This window comes from Podarcis cretensis (assembly GCF_951804945.1).
Source record: "Podarcis cretensis genome assembly, chromosome: 8".
In the NCBI taxonomy this organism is placed as follows: domain Eukaryota; kingdom Metazoa; phylum Chordata; class Lepidosauria; order Squamata; family Lacertidae; genus Podarcis; species Podarcis cretensis.
In genome coordinates this window covers 6,647,764-6,670,718 of record NC_137177.1, presented here as the reverse complement: position 1 = coordinate 6,670,718, position 22,955 = coordinate 6,647,764, and the positions used below count along the sequence as shown (strand labels likewise).

Below are 22,955 nucleotides of genomic sequence, written 5' to 3'. Positions count from 1 at the left end.
AATTTCACAACTGCTGCTTGGTTGAACACATTATTTTTATCTTTCTTTTTTTAAGAAAACCATTTATACCTTCCTCAGATGTAGATAGATCAGAATGGCGTGAAATAAAAACCCCCACAATAAAATTCAGCAGACACTATAACAAATACAGGAGATAATAGGGCCACTAAAATATCCAGGAAGGCTCAAAACTGATTTTAATAATAATAACTCCCTGCATATTGACATCAGGCAGATGTCAATCAATCAAATCAATCAAAATGTTTATTCGGCTTTACGCCCATCATGAAACACAACACAACAAAACAAATCAAATAAAACAGTGGACTCGTACAAGCCACAAGTAGTATAACACAGTTACAGATAGGTAGCCGTGTTGGTCTGCCATAGTCAGAACAAAATAAAAAAATTCCTTCCAGTAGCACCTTAAAGACCAACTAAGTCAGTTCTTGGTATGAGCTTTCGTGTGCATGCTGAAGAAGTGTGCATGCACACGAAAGCTCATACCAAGAACTAACTTAGTTGGTCTTTAAGGTGCTACTGGAAGGAATTTTTTTATTTTGTTTTAGTATAACACAGTTCACAACTCACAAGGACAAATATTAGCCATTCATAAGAAAAGATTAAGATTAAAATTAAAAAAAAATTGCACTACACTAAAATCAAATCAGGCAGATGTCTTCATTACACCCTTTTCGGCTCCTGCTAAAAAATATTTTGTTTACGTAGGCCTACCCAGGTATGTAGCGTGTTGATATGTGGTTCCAGCGTATTATTGATTTTAATCAGGTTTTTAAACCTTCAAATAGCCGTTTTGTACTTGTCATTGATAATTTTCATAGAATCATAGAATCATAGAGTTGGAAGAGACCACAAGGGCCATCGAGTCCAACCCCCTGCCAAGCAGGAAACACCATCAGAGCACTCCTGACATCTGGTTGTCAAGCCTCTGCTTAAAGACCTCCAAAGAAGGAGACTCCACCACACTCCTTGGCAGCAAATTCCACTGTCAAACAGCTCTTACTGTCAGGAAGTTCTTCCTAATGTTTAGGTGGAATCTTCTTTCTTGTAGTTTGGAACCATTGCTCCGTGTCCGCTTCTCTGGAGCAGCAGAAAACAACCTTTCTCCCTCCTCTATGTGACATCCTTTTATATATTTGAACATGGCTATCATATCACCCCTTAACCTCCTCTTCTCCAGGCTAAACATGCCCAGCTCCCTTAGCCGTTCCTCATAAGGCATCGTTTCCAGGCCTTTGACCATTTTGGTTGCCCTCCTCTGGACACGTTCCAGTTTGTCAGTGTCCTTCTTGAACTGAATTTTGTGCCATTCTTTTTGCAAACTGCCTCTTCCCTAAAGAGAAGTCATAGGAAAAAGCCTGGCTTGTGTGTTTGCTGCTGTTACACGAATTTTAAGTGCACACACTCCATAGAAAACCAATCCTTCATTCTTCAAAATGTGGAAATCTTTCTTCTTCTTCGGTGATCCCTCGTAGCCAAGTAAGATTGTCTTCCATAAACAAAGTTGCTGATTCTGTAAGTGACTGTGGAGGTCAATTCTGGATCTACACGTCCTTCCACAGTGGGGACATAGGTTTCTGGACGGGAGCTGATCACGGTGTGGATTTGCCAAGCGTGCCTTCCTCTTAGCATGTTTCTCCCTTGCATCCTGAGTTGGAGCGTCTTCAAAGCCCATGACACCTTTGGTAAAGGCTGTTCTCCAATTGGAGCTCTCTCAGGCCAGTGTTTCCCACTTGTTGCATATAAAAAAAACACTGTGAAAATGCTTTAAAAAAAAGTTTTGAAAAATACATCAAATTTGGCATAGCTCACTTTCGCCATCTGGTGCCACGTTCACGTATTGCACTTTGCAACACATTTAAAACATTTTGTTTGCAACTGTAAATGGTCTCCAGCCATGTTTAGGCCTTTGCCCATCTTTTAAACACATTCTCCTTTCTGTATCTCCCCAGGCAAGGAACAAGGAGACAGGGAAACTGGCTGCTATCAAAATCGTAAAGATGGAAGCAGGTGAGCGAGGAAAACGACCAGCTACTTTTTCGGTGCGCCGCCGTATCGTAAACTGAATGAGCCCTGAAATCCTTTCTCGCTGAGGAGTGCCAGAACTAAGGGGAAGAGCCGCTCTATGCATTTAAAGCAATATTCAACTTTTCCAGACAAAGGAGATGCATTTTTAACCCAAACATGCCTTTGGGGACCCATTTCTTAATCTTTTGCCTTTTTTAAAACACACACGCACACAAAATAATTTTTATTATAAGTTTTCAGATTTTACATTTCCACATTAACATCTTTCATTACACCCATACATTCAACGATTTCCCTCCTTCCCCTTCCAATGTTCTTTTAATTTACCCATAATTCCTCCATATTCTTATATATCCATCTGAATCAATTCCCCCCCCCCCATTTTACATTCCTTTTAAATAGGTTATACTGTTGAAATAACCTTAACACAGCCAGCGTTTTCAGCTGTGTACAATTCTTTTGCCATATATCTTGTACAGAGGTTGTGCTCCAGCTGCGACCGACCGTGGATCAGGCCCACTAGCGGGGAACGACCCATCACAATAATTACTATTTATTTACATGGCAACCCCGCAGCTGAAAACCAGCTATTTAAAGCACATTCAGCGCAATGTTTGAAGCACATTCTTCCCCTACAAATAATCCTGGGAACTGTAGTTGTGCCCCCGCACAGAGCTACAATTCCCAGCACACTTAAGAAACTGCAGTTCCCAGGACTCTGTGGGAGACGTTGGGTGCTAATAATAATAATAATAATAATAATAATAATAATATGTCGCCCATCTGACTGGGTTGTCCCATCACTCTGGGCGGCTCCCAACAGAATATTAAAAACACGATAAAGCATCCAACATTAAGTTTTTTGAAGATGCTTTAAATGTATAGTGTGGTTCGAGACACCGTTTGACGGGTGGAAGTCGGTCTCTAAAATAAAGTTGGCTTGGGAAAAAACACAGTCTGACCAGCTCATTGCAGAAGCATGAGTGCTCTTTCATTCACTGTGTATATATGCTCAGAAACCAAATATTTTTAATTATCGAGGGTGTTAACAGAGAAATCTGAGGGATCCCTTGGACAAAAAAAACAAGGGCACCAGCCAGGAATACCAGAGCAAAACAGCAGCCAGTAGGCTTGGTCTTTATTGAAGACTGTCGCCACAGGACTCCCACCTGCCACCAGGTGGAACAAGATGGAAGCCCCAAATAAAAGAGCCCCCAAACTTTTATTAGCTGCTCATCCCCATGTTAAAAAGGTAAAGGTAAAGGTACCCCTGCCCATATGGGCCAGTCTTGACAGACTCTGGGGTTGTGCGCCCATCTCACTCAAGAGGCCAGGGGCCAGCGCTGTCCGGAGACACTTCCGGGTCACGTGGCCAGCGTGACATCGCTGCTCTGGCGAGCCAGAGCCGCACACGGAAACGCCGTTTACCTTCCCGCTAGTAAGCGGTCCCTATTTATCTACTTGCACCCGGAGGTGCTTTCGAACTGCTAGGTTGGCAGGCGCTGGGACCGAGCAGCGGGAGCGCACCCCGCCGCAGGGATTCGAACCGCCGACCTTTCGATCGGCAAGCCCTAGGCGCTGAGGCTTTAACCCACAGCGCCACCTGCGTCCCCATCCCCATGTTACTACATCACTAATACATCACGGTTACATCATGAAAGGGGAGGTCTGGTGGCCGTAATCTGAGCATCCTGGACCCTGTCCCATGGTTCTCCTTGCCCTCCACCAAACACCCATCAAGTGTAACAAAAGAGATATTTACATTTCCCTGTTTCCCAGCCAAGTTAATCACACCCTTTTGTCTTCATCTGGGTTTGCTATTTCTGGAATGGCTACCTGTCTGGCACTCAGGTATCAGGATGCCAGGAATTATCACTCAGGCAGAGGGGCTGCTGAGTAGCTGAGCTCACATGTCTATATGAATTTCTGAAGTTTTCACAGTGTTGTAAACCAAAATTGCCCTTTTCCCTTATGGAGTATCCAAGAGCCCATATAGAGTCCTTACATAGGTTCCCTATTGGTAGGAGAAGATAACAGAGGCCAACCAGAGAATATTGAGAAGCAAAGCAGCTAGTAAGCCTGATCTTTATTGATCTGTTGCAACAGGGTGCTCCCCTCACATGCAGGAAAGGAGGAGGACCCAGAAAAATGGTGTGCAAGGCCTTATAAAGACTTTTAAAATTGCCACCCTGTAGATCAAGACCACCCCCAGAAACATCATACATACATCACAGAAGGGGTGTAACCTAAGACCACCCCTCCGATACATCATACCTACATCACAGAAAAGGCGTCTAAAACAGAAATTTGAATATTGTTTTTCTCCTGTTGTTGTTTATCTCCTGTCTGGCAGGTTACTTGATTGGGTTGCCTGGGGAGCCTGGCCAGTCTTTTGTAGTGATAAATACTTAGTTCCTGGGCCAGGTCACAGGCTCACACCCTATTCCTATCTTGAATGTGCCCTTAAGACAGGATTTGTGAGGAAAGAGACAATGGGGAGGTTTTCCACTTTGACCTTGCAGAGAAAACATTTGCTCAGTTTAGGAATCAAAATGGTTCAGGTTGGCCTTTCTGTGCTGATCCATGTATGTGCTTGGTTGGTACACTTATGAACATTACCATATACAGTGGTGCCTCGTAAGACGAAAAGAATCCGTTCCGCAAGTCTCTTTGTCTTGCGGTTTTTTCGTCTTGCGAAGCAAACCCATTAGCGGCTTAGCGGCTTAGCGGATCAGCTGATAAGCGGCTTAGCGGATCAGCTGTTAAGCGGCTTAGCGGCTTAGCGTATCAGCTGATAAGCGGCTTAGCGGCTTAGAAAAAGGGGGGGGGGAAGGAAAAAAAACCCGCAGGAACTCGCAAGACATTTTCGTCTTGCGAAACAAGCCCATAGGAAATTCGTTTTGCGAAGCGCCTCCAAAACGGAAAACCCTTTCGTCTAGCGGGTTTTCTGTCTTGCGAGGCGTTTGTCTTGCGGGGCACCACTGTATCTAAGACCATAAAATTCCTATCACACCATTGAGCCAGTGCATAGATGCACTTATCAGTGAATTCTTACATTTGGTATCGTGCAGCAAAGGCCCTTGGAATAGATAGGAAGAAACTGCGATGAAGTGTTTTGTGGGGACAAATCACAAAAGTCCCAAAAGCAATTGTGCTGGTTTTGGTAGTGGGCTGCATGTGCATGATTTCTGCTGGAGGGGCATACCCCCCCCCCCCAGCCTATACATAAATTCCTGCAACAAGGGGAGGGGGAAAACACCAAATTTGATGGACTCAGGTTTGTATGAAGTTTTTTGGCCCAACTCCATCAGGTTGGCCCAAGAATGCCCAGGTGAGGCTTCCTGAGGAGATTTTGTTGAGAAGCCTGGCCGGCTCCCTCAGGGGAGATTCAAATCTCCTTTCTGAAATGTTCCGCTTCCTTTTTATTTATTTATAAAAATGATTAAATAAATCTCTAGTCCTGTTACTTGCAGAGAAGCAAGCAGGCTGTATTCTGCAAAATGGCTGACCAAGGAGCAGGCCACTCCAGGCCTTCTTTGTGCTAAACATGTTGCATTAATTCTTAATATTATTATATAATAACAATTGTGGAGAGAAGCTAAACCCTTTCGTCCCTCGCTGTGATCCCAACCCTTCCTGAGGGAAAATTCTTGTAATTTCCCCACGTCAAGACGAACCATGTTACTTTTATGTAACATATATTTTGGGTGGGATATGCATTTATTCTGAATAGCCTCTATATCTGTTCTTGTTGGGGAACGCAACCTATAAAAGATGGAAACAGCTTTAAAAAAAATCCCCACCATGTATGCTATCAGAAGCTTTAAAGGCCGAATAGAAAAAGCAATATATTTTGGAATAAGAAGTTGCAAGGTCATGTCCGCCTTTATTCTTTCTTTTTCTTTTCTTTTCCTGTGATGGGAATTTCTATTTCTGTTTTTGTTTTTGTGTGTCCTCACCCCTCTGGGCATGCACGCTTCGCAACGATTTCCTCTTTTCAATTCTATTTTTCTTTAAATAAATAAAAACAAGAACATCCTTCCTTTGGAGAGAACACTACAGAAGTGTGAGGCAAATTGGATCATTTCTGTAAATAAGTGCTTTCCTAGCACTTTTCCACCTCCTTCAATGCTGAGGTTTGATTTTCTTGGAAATTTGGAAGCCACGTGGCAGCAGAAGAGAGGAGAGGGCAGATTAAGGTTAGAGGCTGCCAGTTGCCAACTTTTTATTGTTGTTGTTCCCAGCTCACACCCACATTTCTTTAGGAAATGCTGCAAAAGAGCGAATTTATTTTGTCGCAGCCGCCGTGCCAGTGCCGGATTTACATATAAGCTAAACAAGCTATAGCTTAGGGCCCCCCCCCCCAAATTAAACGAAAAAAAACCCCCTGGATGTACATTTCCAGAATATAAGATAAAAAAGAAATAAAATAAAACCTACATACAGCAACAGTGTTTTGTATTGTGTAGGTTCCTATGATGTAAGTCATGGGCCCCGCCTGCTAGCCTGCTCCCTAAAATATCACGGGTTTCCTCCTTTCTATATATAGGGTGCCTACATTCTGCATGGACTGGTTACATGGCAACATGCGCAAATGGCTTGAGATACCTATGAGGTCCATAAATTACCAGTACATTTCTGAGCACAATTCAAAGTGTTGGTGCTGACTTTTAAAGCCCTAAACGGCCTCGGTCCAGTATGCCTGATGGAGCGTCTCCACCTCCATCATTCTGCCCTGACACTGAGGTCCAGCGCCGAGGGCCTTCTGGCGGTTCCCTCATTGCGAGAAGTGAGGGTACAGGGAACCAGGCAGAGGGCCTTCTCGGTGGTGGCGCCCGCCCTGTGGAACGCCCTCCCACCAGATGTCAAAGAGAAAAACAACTACCTGACATTTAGAAGTGATACGGAAGGAAAGGGGGGGGCACCTTTCCTCACCTCCTCCTCTTTGAAAGGGGGCCCGAGGCGATGACCTCGACGGCGCCCAGCTCCTGAAACCTCACACTGCTGCACAAGCACCACACTATACCCCTTAACTTTATAAAATTATATTCTTCCCTCCTATACACGGGCGAAATAAGCCCTTTCTTCTTAAGCCTAACTCTCGCCCTATTTCTAATACGAGTAGACCGTTTCGTACTGTTTTCTCCATTGACTAAAATATACACTTGACCGGCAAGAGGCCGAAAACTTCAGAAAATAATATAAAATCAGCCAAAGCTCCGATCTTCTCCATTTTAACGTCATTCTACTCAATTCCCTCTGGACTCCATGATGCTACCCTCAACGCCATAATCCTCGAACCGACAGGTCACGTACACAGGAAAACCTTAATCCTGTCAGATGGTCCAGTCAAGCCCTTCCTCCGGGCAATGCTAGGTAACGGGCGATGCATATCTGTGCCATTGTCTTGCCATCACCTGTACTCAGGAAACGTTTATGCATATCTCTTTACTCTGTGCAACCCCTACCTTACTGAAGTGCTGATCTATGCAACCCCTACCTTACTGAAGTGCTGATCTATGCAACCCCTACCTTACTGAAGTGCTGATCTGCGCGACCCCTACCTTACTGAAGTGATGATCTGTGTAAACCCCCACCCACCTTCCTGAAGTGCTGATCTGTGTAATCCCACCTCTTGTGATGTATTCGTGACGTTTTCTGCACTGTATTCTGGGACTTGGAGGGAACTTTTAAAAGTTTATGTCGCCCCATTCTCGGGGTTCAATCTCGCCTTGAACCTGTTGCGCAATAAACTTGGATCTTCTGCTGTTTGCTCCTGTCTCCGGCTGAGCTCATTTTCCTCCGCAGGGACCCACGGACTTAGTCCGATGAGCTGGGTGGCAGAGCAGCCTCGCACCCAGATTTTGCCGTAACAGAAGACATCTGAAGGCAACCCTGTTTAGGGAAGCTTTTAATGTTTAATAGGTTATTGTATTTTAGTGTTTTGTTGGAAGCCGCCCAGAGTGGCTGGGGAAACCCAGCCAGATGGGCGGGGTAGGAATAATAAATTATTATTATTAAGCATATATTCAACACAAAAAAGCAGTGACAATTTGTTGTTGACAAAGGACAGCTGGACATATAAAGGGCCCCATTACCTTCAGTAGCTTAGGGCCTCATCAAACGGATTTCAGCCATGACGTTAATTGTGTGGCTGAAATCAACATGCAGGGCTTTGACGAAATGGAAAAATAAAGCCCAGCAGCCACGAGAGGAGCACAAAGTGAAGGGGAAGAATGTAACCTTTCCTCTCTTGGTTGCAGACCCAGCGAAAATCCCCCCAAGCTGTGGCAATCGCCCACGGCAGTTGTGTTCCTTGGGGGCGGAGGTGGAGAGCTGTGGCTTCTATTTACCGTAAAACAACAACAGCCCTGCCTGTTACATGCTATCATTCAATTAAGCTGCGTGTGCACCATGCGTTTCATAGAATCATATAATTGTAAAGTTGGAAGGGCACCCCAAGGCTCATCTAGTCCAACCCGCTTCAATGCAGGAATCTCAGCTAAAGAACCCCTGGCAGACAGCCCCTTGACTTCTGATTGAAAAGTCCACCGCTTTCCGAGGGAGTCGGTTCCACTGTCCCTGTTCATGATGCTGAAGGACATTTAAAGCAGGAAAATAGGGGATCGTTACAGTGGTGCCTCGCAAGACGAAAAGAATCCGTTCTGCGATTCTCTTCGTCTAGCGGTTTTTTCGTCTTGCGAAGCAAGCCCATTGACGGCTTAGCGGATTAGCGCTATTAGCAGCTTAGCGGCTTTTAGCGGCTTTTAGCGGCTTAGCGGATAAGCGGATAAGTGGCTTAGCGGCTTAGAAAAAAGGGGGGGGAAAGTCGGAAAAACTCGCAAGACATTTTCGTCTTGCGAAGCAAGCCCATAGGAAATTCGTTTTGCGAAGTGCCTCCAAAACGGAAAACCCTTTCGTCTAGCGGGTTTTTCGTCTTGCGAGGCATTCGTCTTGCGGGGCACCACTGTATTACTTAGGCCAGAGATGGCCAAACACGACCCTCCAGATGTTTTGGGACTACAACACCCAACATCTCTAGATAACAGGACCAGTGGTCAGGGATGATGGGAGTTGTAGTCCCAAAACATCTGGAGGGCCGAGCTTGGCCATCGCTGACTTAGGCCAATACACCAAAGGACCAGTCCGAAAGGTTTACGCCATTATAAAGGTAAAGGTAAAGGGACCCCTGACCATTAGGTCCAGTCACGGACGACTCTGGGGTTGCGGCACTCATCTCGCTTTATTGGCCGAGGGAGCCGGCGTACAGCTTCTGGGTCATGTGGCCAGCATGACTAAGCCGCTTCTGGCGAACCAGAGCAGCGCACGGAAATGCCATTTACCTTCCCGCCAGAGTGGTACCTATTTATCTACTTGAACTTTGACATGCTTTCGAACTGCTAGGTTGGCAGGAGCAGGGACTGAGCAACGGGAGCTCACTTCACTCCATCGTGGGGATTCGAACCACCGACCTTCTGATTGGCAAGTCCTAGGCTCTGTTGTTTCACTCACAGCGCCACCCGCATCCCTTCTTACACCATTATAGCTCTTGTATAACAAGAGGTCATTTTTAGTTAATAGTTGGTATATCGTATGATGCTCCTGTTGTAAGGGGATAATTGATGATATGCGAAAAGTCAGGGTGTCCCTGGGAAATAAGGTCAGGGGAGTTTTGTTAAGGTTAAACAGCTTCTGTTGGTATATTTTTGATGATGTATCTTACAGGGCAATTTGTTTTGACAAGCTGAAAAACAATAATAAAGACAACTTTCTTAATAATAATTTTTATTGATTTTCAGTTACAATCCAATGATAGCCTCGTTATACAATACCAAATTATAATACCCATCATTCAAATACCGAATTATATAATTTAGGTGGCCTCCCCACATGCTAGAATTGCTGGTTTGATGATTTTCTTTATTTCTGCGTCCCAAAATCTTATTAATTTCAATTACATTCCGGTCACAATAATAATCCCTTATACAACGGCAATATGAGTAACTTCTATCCGTGTCGACACATCAAGTGATGTATAGAACTACAAGTAAGGCACTCAAATTCTATCCTTGTTCTTCCTGCGTGTGGCAGTTATTCTCTCTGTGGTGTCCTTGTAAAATGTTATGTCTGTCTTTTCCCAGTTGTTGCTGTTCTCCGTCATGCCTCTTTCAATAAAGACTATTGAAAGAGAAAATAAATAAAAAGGCAAAAAACCCCTCCATTTTAAAATTTTATTTTATTTTTGCAACTGTAGGTTGCCTTTTACAGAGCCTAGTTTGGCCCTAAAAGCACTTCTTGAATTTACTAAACATTTTAAATGCCCTACTTTCCAGATGATGACTGTGCCACTATCCAGCAAGAAATTCTGATGGTCAAGACCTGCAGCCATCACAACATCGTAGCCTATTATGGCAGCTACATACGGTGAGAAAACCCTCTGACCTCATGGTTGGGAAAGGTCTGCCATGAGCCCCAGCCAGGCCCAGCCGATGTCATTTCGTTGCTCTAAGCATAACCTTCTTGGAGAGGGGGGCTGTCAATGGCTACTGGCCCTGATAGCACCGCCATCCCATAGTTGCCTTTGACTGGACTTAACAGTCCAGGTGTCCCAGTTCAGAGGGGTGGCCCACCTCCGAAAACCTTTAACCAGCAGCCACAAGTGGGGAGTGTGTCGCTGCCCTAAGGTTCTCCTTGTGGACAAGGGACACAGGTGGCGCTGTGGTCTAAACCACTGAGCCTCCTGGGCTTGCTGATCTGAAGGTCGGCAGTTCGAATCCCTGCGACGGGGTGAGCTCCCGTTGCTCTGTCCCAGCTCCTGCCAACCTAGCAGTTCGAAAGCACACCAGTGCAAGTAGATAAATAGGTACCGCTGCGGCAGGAAAGTAAGCAGTGTTTCTGTGCGCTCTGGTTTCCATCATGGTGTCCCGTTGTGCCAGAAGTTGTTTAGTCCTGCTGGCCACATGACCCGGAAAGCTGTCTGCGGACAAACGCCGGCTCCCTTGGCCTGAAAGCGAGATGAGCGCCGCAACCCTATAGTTGCCTTTGACTGGTCCTTTACCTGGTCCTTTACCTTTTTACGTACCTTGTGGACATCCCATAGAGTCATCTGGTTGGCCACTGGGAGAACAGGAAGGTGGGGGAGTGTGCTGGTCCCGGGGTGTGGTGGTTACCGTGAGGCATGGTCAAAGTCCAGTCCTGGGCCGAGGGTCTGGAGACTGTCCACCAAGGGGGAAGCGGGGTCCAAGGCAAGGAGTCGGGCGTGGACAGGAACTCTGGAGAAACAGGTCTGGGTGCTGGCAGAAACAGGTTTCCAACGTCGTTGCTTCCGCAACCTGGGACTGGGCTGACTGGCCTTTATCTTCTCTGAGGCCAGGGGTGGCCCCGGCCCACAGGTGACCCGCCTCTCCTGGCCTGGAGGCGAGCACTCCTCCTGCGGGAACTTAGTTCCCTCCGCCTCTCTGCCCTGAGCCTCTGCAGCTCAGGAGAGGCTGGAGGGTTACCGGACCCAGAGGCAACCTCGGCTTCCTCTGACGGGGCTGAGAGTGGAGCACCTGCAGGCAATGGGTCCTCCATCACCCCCGGAGCCAGAGCGGATTCAGCTGGTGTCTGCGCCTGAGGATCCGACATAGGTGAGGGCCCTTCAGGTTCAAGCCCCAGCCCCGGCTCAGCCGGCCCTGGAGGCGGGGACTCCTGTGCAGGCTGGGACTCCTCAGATTCAGCTTCTGAATCAGATTCCCAGGCCATCACAGGTAGATAGTTCTTTAGCCTGATCTAGCAGAGTTATTCTTATGCTTTTACGGTGGTACCAGGATGGTGAAAGCTGTGTGTTTGTGTGTGTGTGTGTGTTTGTGTGTGTGTGTACTGTGGGGGAGACAGCTTCAAGATTGCTGAGGTTCAGTTGAGATGGCCCTGATCCCTATCCCAGTCCTCCCCTCTGTACCTCATTTCACACTCAATGACAAACCTTTCCATCTCTGCTTTCTCACTAGGTTCAACAAGTTGTGGATCTGCATGGAGTTCTGTGGGGGAGGCTCTCTTCAAGATGTCTACCAAGGTAACACTGATTCCCTGCCCCACCAGTGGCCAGAGGGAATTGGGCATTTAGGCCTTCCTGTTGTTGTTGTTGTTGTTTAGTTGTTTAGTCATGTCCGACTCCTCGGCCAGAGCACACCAGGCACTCCTGTCTTCCACTGCCTCCCGCAGTTTGGTCAAACTCATGTTTGTAGCTTCGAGAACACTGTCCCACCATCTCGTCCTCTGTCGTCCCCTTCTCCTTGTGCCCTCCATCTTTCCCAACATCAGGGTCTTTTCCAGGGAGTCTTCTCTTCTCCTGAGGTGGCCAAAGTATTGGAGCCTCAGCTTCACGATCTGTCCTTCCAGTAAGCACTCAGGGCTGATTTCCTTCAGAATGGATAGGTTTGATCTTCTTGCAGTCCATGGGACACTCAAGAGTCTCCTCCAGCACCATCATTCAAAAGGATAAATCCTTCGGCGATCAGCCTTCTTTATGGTCCAGCTCTCACTTCCATACATCACTACTGGGAAAACTAGAGCTTTAACTATATGGACCTTTGTTGGCAAGGTGATGTCTCTGCTTTTTAAGATGCTGTCTAGATTTGTCATTGCTTTTCTCCCAAGAAACAGGCGTCTTTTAATTTCGTGACTACTGTCACCATCTGCAGTAATCATGGAGCCTTCCTACCTGCCCACATATTAACAACATATTAACAAAAAATATTGTTATGGATGTGAGAGCAGATATTTCATAGAATTGTAGAATCTTAGCGTTGAAAGGGGCTCTGGGGTTCTCTAGTCCAATGCAGGAATCTCAGCGAAGGCATCCATGACAGATGGCCGTCCAGCCTCTGCTTAGAAACCACCAAGGAAGGAGAGGCCATCACCTCTCATGGGAGTCTGTTCCACGGCTGAATGGCTCTTACTGTCATAAAGTTTCCCCAAATGTTTAGTCAGAATCTCCTTTCTTGCAACTTTGAGCCATTGCCTCAAGTCCTACCCTCAAGAGCAGGGGAAAACAAGCATTTCCTCTAGGCCAGAAAAGGGGGACCTGTGGTTCTCCGTACATTGTTGGACTCCACTGGAGAGCCAGTGTGGTGTAGTGGTTAAGAGCGGTAGTCTCGTAATCTGGGGAACCGGGTTCACATCTCCGCTCCTCCACATGCAGCTGCTGGGTGACCTTGGGCCAGTCACACTTCCTTGAAGTCTCTCAGCCCCACTCACCTCACAGAGTGTTTGTTGTGGGGGAGGAAGGGAAAGGAGAATGTTAGCCACTTTGAGACTCCTTAGGGTAGTGATAAAGCGGGATATCAAATCCAAACTCTTCTTCTTCTTCTCCAACTCCCATCAGCTTCAAACAACATGGCCAATGGGCAGGGATGATAGAAGTGTTAGAATTCCTGCTCCATGATTGCAGTCATGGGATTGTTGTCTTTCACATGACGATGTATGTTTTGACTCCACAAAGTGGGAAGTGACGGAGACAGGATGTTTGTGTTACTGTGTTCCGTGAAGTGGGACTATTGTCCTTTGTTCTTTCTCTCTGCTGTCTGATGCTAGAGAGAGAGGGAGCCATGTTGCCGTGCTCCGTGCGCGTTTATATGTAAATAAAGTAGATTAGCCAAAATGCTGAGTTGCTGCGGTCTGTTACGCAAGCTGCAAAGACTCTGCTGATACCTAAGTGTGCCGATGTCTGGTGGCATCGGTCGCTGTGCTGTTCGGGCTGAAGAAAGCTTTTGAAGCTTCTGAACGATTGACCAGGAGGGAGAGAACATGCCAGTCGGGCACGTGTCTCTGCCAGGGTCCTACTCGAGTGTAGGACGAGCTCCTGACAGGGAGTTGTAGTCCAACAACACCAGAAGGGCCACAGATTCCGCCTTCCTTGCTATAGGTTGTTCTACAACTAGTTTAAGTTGTGTCCTCTGAATGCCTGCATTTTTATATGGCTATTCTATTTTATACTTTCTGGGGATAAATAGGCAAATAGAAACACAGCCACCCTTCAAAATTTGCACTTTTCTGAAATTTGCAGGGCAGCTCTCCAACCATAGATGTGTACAAGAACACATAGGGTAAAATGTGCACAACATGCATTTGCTGCTGGAAATAACATATAAAAATGCAATATATTAGGGGAAACCACTTTGCAAAGAAGCGTGTGTATACTAGGAAAATTTGCACTAAAATGCTGTTGAATTTTCACAAATACTTGCAAAGAAAATTGCAAACTGATGTGGAAATGTGAAGAACTCCATTTAAGGTTGGAAAAAATGAGACACGGAAAGAAGTTGAAACTGACAGACTCCATCATCCCTAGTGCCATGGACTGGCTGGAGTCAGAGGAGTGGTACCAGCTGGGAAGCCCCCAAGGGAAGAAGGCTCAGGGCCAGGGGATTGGTGTTGGGGCAACGATGAGGGAGAAGACTGGGAGGAGGAGGTGTTGGAAGCAGAAGAGGCAACAGGGTTTAGTGAGCCGGGAGAGTCTGTGGCAGAGAGCAGTGCAGAATCAGAGGCAGGAGAGGAGGGGGGGCCAAGAAGCAGAGATGAGTCAGGCTGGTGAGGAAGCCAGGGAGTCTCCCCCTCCTTCTGCAGCCAGATCCCTGGTCTCTCAGGACCAGAAGAGGCGTGAAGAGGGTGGAGCAAAGGCTGGCAAGACAAAGGAGCCTCAAATTGCTTGGGAAGGAACAAGGGGAGGAGGAGACGTAGTGAACTTCATTCCCCCTAACTGCTTCATCAGGGCAAGATCTTGTGGGAAGGGTTGCTGTGCTCACTAGGCCTGAACTGTCTGTTTCTTTGAATAAAGTGTTAACTTCACTGACACCTTGTGAGTTATTGATTACTTGCTCCTGACGCCTAGTGACACAGCAGAAGAACCCAGGTTCAGACCCAGCCTCTCTGGGCAGGGCTGGGAAATATCTCTGTCTTTAACCCCTGAAGTAGGGGTCGGAGGATCTGTCCATTTAGGCTTTCTTCATTTCCCATTTTCTTAAATTCATTTCTCTAGATTCCCGTCACAATTGGCGAATTATTATTTTAATCCTCATGAAAATTCACCAGCATTTGGGTGCAAACAGCTCCTACGTATGCAGTTTTGACTTTACACGTTTTTGCAAGCACTTTCCCCTCATATAATGCATTTTTGTGTGTGTTATCTTCACGGATGTGTCGATTTTTATGTACACCTTCCTTCAATATTTGCATTTTGGCTGGCTGGCTTGCAAAATTCAAGTACAAGTGCAAATTTCAGTGTATGGTTGTATTTCAGTAAACATACTGATTCCGAAAGTATGAATAAGGAATAGATCCTCCCTTGAAATGCAAACTTTTAAACCCCTGCTCTTGACAGCCATTGCAAGTCGGTGCGGAAGACTGAATTCACACAAGGCAGGTTCCCATTTTCTGAGCAGATCACTAAACATTTGCATTCGAAAGCAGCTGCAGGAGGTAGCTGAGGGGGCTGCAGAGATGTCCCGTGACAGATCTCCCACATCTTGTCTCTTTTGACCCTGTGGAACTCTTGACAATACTGCCAGGACAAAAACAGTGGCCCTGTTAGGTTAAGTACTGCCCCCCGCCACCCACAGCCCTCCCATTTCTGTATTCTTGCATGCACGCCCTCCTTGTGAGGCGAGATGGGGCAGGCAGGGAGTAAGACTTGATACCAAGCCGCCTCCGTCCTGAACTGCAGAAGTGAAACTGAGTGTGGTCAATTCACTCTCTGGACCGTTTGAAACGGCACCTGTCTCTAAGGAAGAATGGGTACCCTTCTACACCCCCCCCCGATTCCGCTTATATTGCTTTGCATCCTTGAGTCTGCTTCCGTTATTCATGAGGAGCGGCAAGATGCTATGGCTGTGCGCAAACCACACACATAAAGCACCCAAACACACAATAATATTGGCAATTGTCTGTTCAGGGCGCTGGGAATTGGAGTTCTGGGAGGGGGTAAAGCACAGCTCCCAGGATTCCTTTTGCTTTTTGGAGTGGGTGGGAATGCACTTTAAATGTATGGTATGTATAATAATGGGACGCGGGTGGCGCTGTGGGTTAAACCACAGAGCCTAGGACTTGCTGATCGGAAGGTTGGCGGTTCGAATGCCCGAGATGGGGTGCGCTCCTGTTGCTTAGTCCCTGCTCCTGCCAACCTGGCAGTTCGAAAGCACGACAAAGTGCAAGTAGATAAATAGGTACCACTCCGGCGGGAAGGTAAACAGCGTTTCCGTGCGCAGCTCTGGTTCACCATAAGCGGCTTAGTCATGCTGGCCACATGACCCGGAAGCTGTACGCTGGCTCCCTCGGCCAATAAAGCGAGATGAGCGCTGCAACCCCAGAGTCGGCCACGACTGGACCTAATGGTCAGGGGTCCCTTTACCTTTACCTAGGTATAATAATAATAATAATAATAATAATAATAATAATAATTATTATTATTATTATTATTTATTTGTACCCCACTCATCTGGCTGGGTTTCCCCCAGCCACTCTGGATGGCTTCCAAAAAAGATTAAAAATACATTAAAATGTCACACATTAAAAACTTCCCTGACCAGGGCTGCCTTCAGATGTCTTCGAAATGTCAGGTAGTTGTTTATCTCTTTGACATCTGATGGGAGGGCGTTCCACAGGGCGGGCGCCACTACCGAGAAGGCCCTCTGCCTGGTTCCCTGTAACTTGGCTTCTCGCAGTGAGGGAACTGCCAGAAGGCCCTCGGTGCTGGACCTCAGTATCCGGGCTGAATGATGGGGGTGGAGACGCTCCTTCAGTTATACTGGGCCTTTGAGGCTGTTTAGGGCTTTAAAGGTCAGCACCAACACTTTGAATTGTGCTCGGAAACGTACTGGGAGCGTATGTACACAACTCAATATTCCCTGCTCACCTGCTCTCCCTGCCCCTCTCTCTAATACAGCTTCTGATACGTTATCCAGGCATTGCCTTAAGGACTAGAAACTTAAATGTTTGTTTTAAAAGGAAGGCTTAGGCTGAAAGTCCTCACAACCCACTAAGGGATTTAATAACACAATAAAATTCGAAACAGTAACAGTTAATTGCACATTTATTCAGAATCCAATTAGAAGCATTCAGTTTAATTGATCCAACAAAATTAAAGAACGCCGTGCAGCAATACCAGATAGTCCTTTTTACATCTCTATTGCCCTCCTGCTGCCCTCTTGCCTTTTAGCGCTTCCCTGGGGGGGGGGGCAATACCACCCACTTTGTGAACCTCTAGTTTAACTCTTAGGCGTTTTCTTGTACCGTGGTGCCCCGCAAGACGAATGCCTCGCAGGACGAAAAACCTGCTAGACGAAAGGGTTTTCCGTTTTGGAGGTGCTTCGCAAAACGAATTTCCTATGGGCTTGCTTCGCAAGGCGAAAATGTCTTGCGAGTTCCTGCGGGTTTTTTTTTCCTTTCCCCCCTTTTTTCTAAGCCGCTAAGCCGCTTATCCGCTTATCCGCTAAGCTGATAAGCCGCTAAAAGCCGCTAAACCGCTAATAGCGCTAATCCACTAAGCCGTCAATGGGCTTGCTTCGCGAGACGAAAAAACCGCTAGACAAAGAGACTCGCGGAACGGATTCTTTTCGTCTTGCAAGGCACCACTGTATTCTCCCTAATATGTGTTGTGGTGGGTGGGTTTGGTCCTTGGCAATTTGAGATGTTTGCCTCCCCCCACACTTTGCATTTTAGCCCAGTAGGCCCAGCACAATCATAGCAGCACATTAGACAATCAAAAGCCGACCGCTGTCACCTCTTGACTTCCTTCTCCCCCTCGCAAGTGTCCTCCTGGGTTGCTGGCGGAGAGATCAAAAGATTATATTGACTGAGGCTCCTCACTGCGGGGCTCTCGGCTCTGCCCATGAGCAGATAAGCCAGCTCTGTGCATCTTCTGCAAAGGGGGCAGGCGGCAGCCCTGACCCCAAGGCATCCAGATTTCGGCACCCTGGGCAGTTGCTTTGTGCACCTCTGGGACTGGGCCGGGCTTTGCAGCAAAAGTGGTGCAGGGATCTGAAGAAAGAAAGAAATGGGTTTCTGCACGCTGGTGGCACCTCAAACAAACAAAGAGTTGGGCAACAGAAGAGGCAAAGTGAATTTTACAGAGGGGGTGTTTCCCCCCCTGCATGTTAAATGTCTGATAGCTAAATAATGGTATAGATAGCATTAATGTTCCCAGCATAAATTCCTCTGGGAGAGCTGCAGCTCAGTGGTAGATCATCTGCTCTGCTTCATCATCATCATCATATTATTATTATTTCTACCCCACCCAACTGGCTGGATTTCCCCAGCCACTCTGGGCGGCTCCCAACCGAATATTAAAAACACAGTACAGCATTAATGTTATGTACTGAGTTGAATAGGATCCAAAAGGCAGCAGTCCGATTGGTCCTAGAACAATAGGATTCAGAATGCAGCAGTCTGATTGGTCCTAGAACAATAGGGTCCACAATACAGCAGTCTGATTGGTCCACAGGAGCCACCCAATCCAGCTCCAGGTGGAAGTGAATCCACAGCCTGATTGGCCTACAGGAGAATCCCGAAATTAGCCAATCACGTGGGGCCCATTGTGTGAATAATGTATATAAAGCAGACATTCTGGGGGAACTTCCATTCCTCCTCACCACTATGAGCTGAATAAAGAGCATGAAATCCACTCTCAACTCTGAGTATATTTCAATTAAACCTTAAAAACTTCCCTAAACAGGGCTGCCTTCAGATATCTTTTAAAAGTAAGATAGTTGCTTATTTCCTTGACATGCAGAACATTCCAGGTTTAATCCTTGGCAAGATCTCCAGAGGAAGTGACTCCCTGTGTAAAATCACGGAGAGTCACTGCTGCTCAAATGTAGACACAATTATAATTGTATATTTATTTATACCCCACCTTTTCCCCCTGACAGGACTCAAGGTGGCTTACCGATAAAAAGACTAATGAGCTACTTGCACCAGTATAACACAGCTCCCAACATTCCTGTATTTTCTCATATTGGTTCGATTCTGACTTTCAGCCAGGCGTGTTTAGCATTGCAGCATTATCTTAATTTCCGGTTCGTGATTCAATTGTGATTTTGTGTGTGTGAAGAAACTCCTTTCCTTCGGGGGTCTAGCAATGAGGGGCGTCCGCCCCGTTCCCTCCAACGCCGCCTGCGACCCCAGCTGCACTTATTATCGCCTTTGCTCATTGCTCTGATCTTCTCCTGCCCTGAACTTTGAAGACAGGGGAAATGCCTGAGGAGACATGCCAGGGATTGGCAAAGCGTCTCAATGACCGCGGAGCCTCCTCTGGTCTTTCAGAATGTCAACAGCTCAATGGTTTCGGTCCTCCACTTCGGGATTAAAGATGGCCCTCACCATCTCCCCTTCCTTTTGCAGTCACCGGGCCCCTGACAGAGCCGCAGATTGCCTACGTGTGCCGAGAAACACTGCAAGTGAGTATGAACGTATGGGTGGGTCTTAGGCCACACCCCCTTGGCAGCCATATTGTGGCTGGTGCCCACGGCACTTTGTCCCCCACTTGCTTTTAAGCAGTATCACACCTCTTTAAACTGCCTCAATGCCTTCTTCCCTCAGTGACTCCTGAGTGGTTTAACAGTCAGGGAACGCTTGGGAACTGTGCCTCCATAGGGAGAATGAGAGTCTCCTAGCCATTCTTAGCTGTTTCACCAATGTTTAATAAATAATAATATTTTTTTTTATTTATATCCCGCCCTCCCCAGCCGAAGCCGGGCTCAGAGCGGCTAACAACAGTAAAGTAATACAGCCTTCTAAACTCACTTCATTCTAAAATCAGTTCAAAATTAAATTAATGGCAACCATTGGGCTAGAGTTCTGTGAGGATTGCCAAAGGAAAGGGTCAGGCTGTGCCTTGACCCAGTGGCGTAGCGTGGGTTGTCAGCACCCGGGGCAAGGCAAGTAATTTGTGCCCCCTAACCTGTGGATTTGCGCCCCCTAACCCTAACCCCCAGATGTTGCGCCCGGTGCGGCCGCCCCCCCCTGCACCCCCCACGCTACGCCACTGCCTTGACCAAAGCCAGGTGGAACAGCTCTGTCTTGCAGGCCCTGTGGAAAGATGTCAAGTCCTGGAGAGTCCTAGTCTCTTGTGACAGAGCGTTCCACCAGATCGGGGCCACGGCCAAAAAAGCCCTGGCTCTGGTTGAGGCCAGCCTAACCTCCCTATGGCCCGGGACCTCCAAGATGTTTATGTCTGAAGACCGTAAGGTCCTCCGTGGGACATACCAGGAGAGACGGTCCCGTAGGTACGAGGGTCCTAGGCTGTAAAGGGCTGGTTAAAACCAACACCTTAAACCTGATCCTGTACTCCACCGGGAGCCAGTGCAGCTGGTATAGCACCGGGTGAATGTGATCCTGCGGCAAGGACCCCGTAAGGAGTCTCGCCACGGCATTCTGCACCCGCTGGAGTTTCTGGGTCAGTCTCAAGGGCAGCCCCACGGAATTACAATAATCAAGTCTGGAGGTGACCGTCGTGTGGATCACAGTGGCTAGGTCAGGGCGAGAGAGGTAAGAGTGCTATGCCGCTGCTTTGAATGTATGGTGCAGATAGGGCCTTTCTGAAAAACCCAGGAGTGTTGACTGGTCCGAATAGGTTGGCAAACCATGGTGTACTGTGTGCTTCAGAAACTATGGACAGCTTGGAGGGGCCCCTGAGAGTCTCCTGGTTCATGGGTCAAAGTTTTATTGCCCCTGTCAATAAAGGTGGCTGGTTCCGTAATGTGGGTCTTTAATTTCACCCTCTAGGGTCTGACGTATCTTCATAACCAGGGGAAGATCCATAGAGACATCAAGGTAATAACAGATCAAAACTTGGGGCAGGGCCTAGGCAAAGCAAAACACTTATTTGTGCAGTCCTCATGGGGCAAGATTCTTAGCTACTGCAGCTTTTGTTTTTTTACTCCTTGCCGGGAAATATGTCAGGCAGCGAAGGCTGCTTCGAACACAGAAAGGGCGCCGTTTCCCTCCTGAAAGTGAAACGGACTGTAAGCAAGGTCTGTGAGTGTGGCCCTGGGACTTGTTCATGCTTTAAATCATCACAGCTGTGTTTACTGAAGTGCCACCTTCCCATCTGCATTCTCGAAGCATGCAAACGTTAACTGCAAAATGACGGAACGTGGATAAAGTCAGGTTTTTAAAAGCAGCCACAGTGGCTGGTAGTCGTGGCAGGTCTCTGGCAGTGATGTCAGAGAGGCTCTCGGGAGAGGCAGAAAGGCCCCTGGCTGTCATTGGCCGGGCTGCTGTGACGCTGCAGAGGGGGCGGGGCGGTCGGAAGGTCCTAAGGCAGGCATGGCCAAACTTGGCCCTCCAGCTGTTTTGGGACTACAACTCCCATCATCCCTAGCTAACAGGACCAGCGGTCAGGGATGATGGGAATTGTAGTCCCAAAACACCTGGAGGGCCAAGTTTGGCCGTGTCTGTCCTAAGGAAACAAAGGGACAGGATCTAGGGAAAGAAGGGAGAGGACATGAAGGGGGTTTGACAAGTAGAACAGAGTGACATGAAGAGGAAGTAGCTCAGAGGAACAATGAGAAACGCTGATATAGGAAGGAAAACCAGGTCATAAAATGTGCAAGCTATAGTTCACCTGGTTGTTAGGGAAATAAAAAACTTAACATGTGGGGAATGCCTACCCTTAAAGTGTGTGGAAGAGCACTGCGTGGAACCCCACTTCAACTGACTGCCTCTAAAGGCAGTGTGGTGCAGTGGTTAGTGTCAGGCTAGGACTTGGAACCTGGGAGCTGAGGCTCCAATACTTTGGCCACCTCATGAGAAGACTCCCTGGAAAAGACCCTGATGTTGGGAAAGATGGCGGGCACAAGGAGAAGGGGAAGACAGAGGACGAGATGGTTGGATAGCGTTCTCGAAGCTGCCAGCATGAGTTTGACCAAACTGCGGGAGGCAGTAGAAGACAGCAGTGCCTGGCGAGCTCTGGTCCAGGGGGTCACAAAGAGTCGGACACGACTAAAAGACTCAACAACAACAGGACCTGGGAGAGACCTGGGTTCAAGTCACCCCACTCGGCTACGAAGCTCAGTGGGTGACCTTGGGCTGCGTCACTCACTCTCAGCTTAACCTACCCCACAGGGTTCTTGTGGGGGTGAAATGAGGAGGGGGAAGAGAACCTTTTACCCCCACCTTAAGCTCCTTGGCTGAAAAAGGTGGGATATCAATAAATTATCCCCCCCCCCTGTCGCTTCACATTTCAGGGAGCCAATGTTCTTCTCAACGACCATGGGGAAGTCAAGCTGGGTAAGTCAAGATTACCAGATCTGCCCCAGGGTCAAATCTAAATTTGCCAGGGTCGTGTGTTAAAGGGGATGAGAATTGTAGGTCTGCGAGGGGTAAACTATAGTTCCCAAGATTCCTGGGGTGCTTTGAATGTACTATAACAATATGAAAATAAAGGGGTCGCATCTCCAACACTGTTCCAACTCGGAGTAGACCCGCTGAAATTAATTGCCACAACTCAGGTCCAGACATTGCAGTGGGTTTACTCTGAGTAAAATTTAGTGGGACAGACTCCTAACATATTAAAATCAGTTAGAGTTATTTATTTATGACCAGAAGGAGATTGGGAGGTGGGGCTTGTGGGTTTTCTTAAAACCCACGTACCTTCCCCCAGAATTTGAGCACTGCCCACATTAGTTGGCACACGTTGTTCCTCATTCTTCCATTTCTGTTTCTTCCATCCTGCATTCCAGCGGATTTCGGAATCTCAGCTCAGCTCAGCGCCACCTTTGCCCGGAGAATGTCCTTCATAGGGACCCCTTACTGGTAAAAAGGACCAGCTGTTTGGTGGTGGTGGTGGTGGTGGGTGGGTGTGTCGCCAACTGGCTTTTCGAAATGGGTGGTGTCTAGATTTGAAGGCAATGGGCTGCAGGGAGAGGGGA

The 22,955-nt window shown here is 47.4% G+C and overlaps 1 protein-coding gene across 3 annotated transcripts in view; it reads left to right on the top strand.

Moving 5' to 3' along the window:
• MAP4K1 (mitogen-activated protein kinase kinase kinase kinase 1) overlaps positions 1-22,955 on the top strand; it is a 75,023-nt gene that overhangs the window by 8,481 nt on the left and 43,587 nt on the right. For 2 of the 3 annotated variants that reach the window (XM_079985371.1, XM_079985370.1), the window contains exons 2-8: positions 1,974-2,031; positions 10,383-10,473; positions 12,039-12,103; positions 19,426-19,481; positions 20,809-20,856; positions 22,272-22,314; positions 22,767-22,839. In XM_079985371.1, coding sequence (XP_079841497.1) covers positions 1,974-2,031; positions 10,383-10,473; positions 12,039-12,103; positions 19,426-19,481; positions 20,809-20,856; positions 22,272-22,314; positions 22,767-22,839 — 434 coding nt within the window. The remainder of the gene's footprint in view (positions 1-1,973; positions 2,032-10,382; positions 10,474-12,038; positions 12,104-19,425; positions 19,482-20,808; positions 20,857-22,271; positions 22,315-22,766; positions 22,840-22,955) is intronic. The other variant, XM_079985372.1, reaches the window with a different exon arrangement.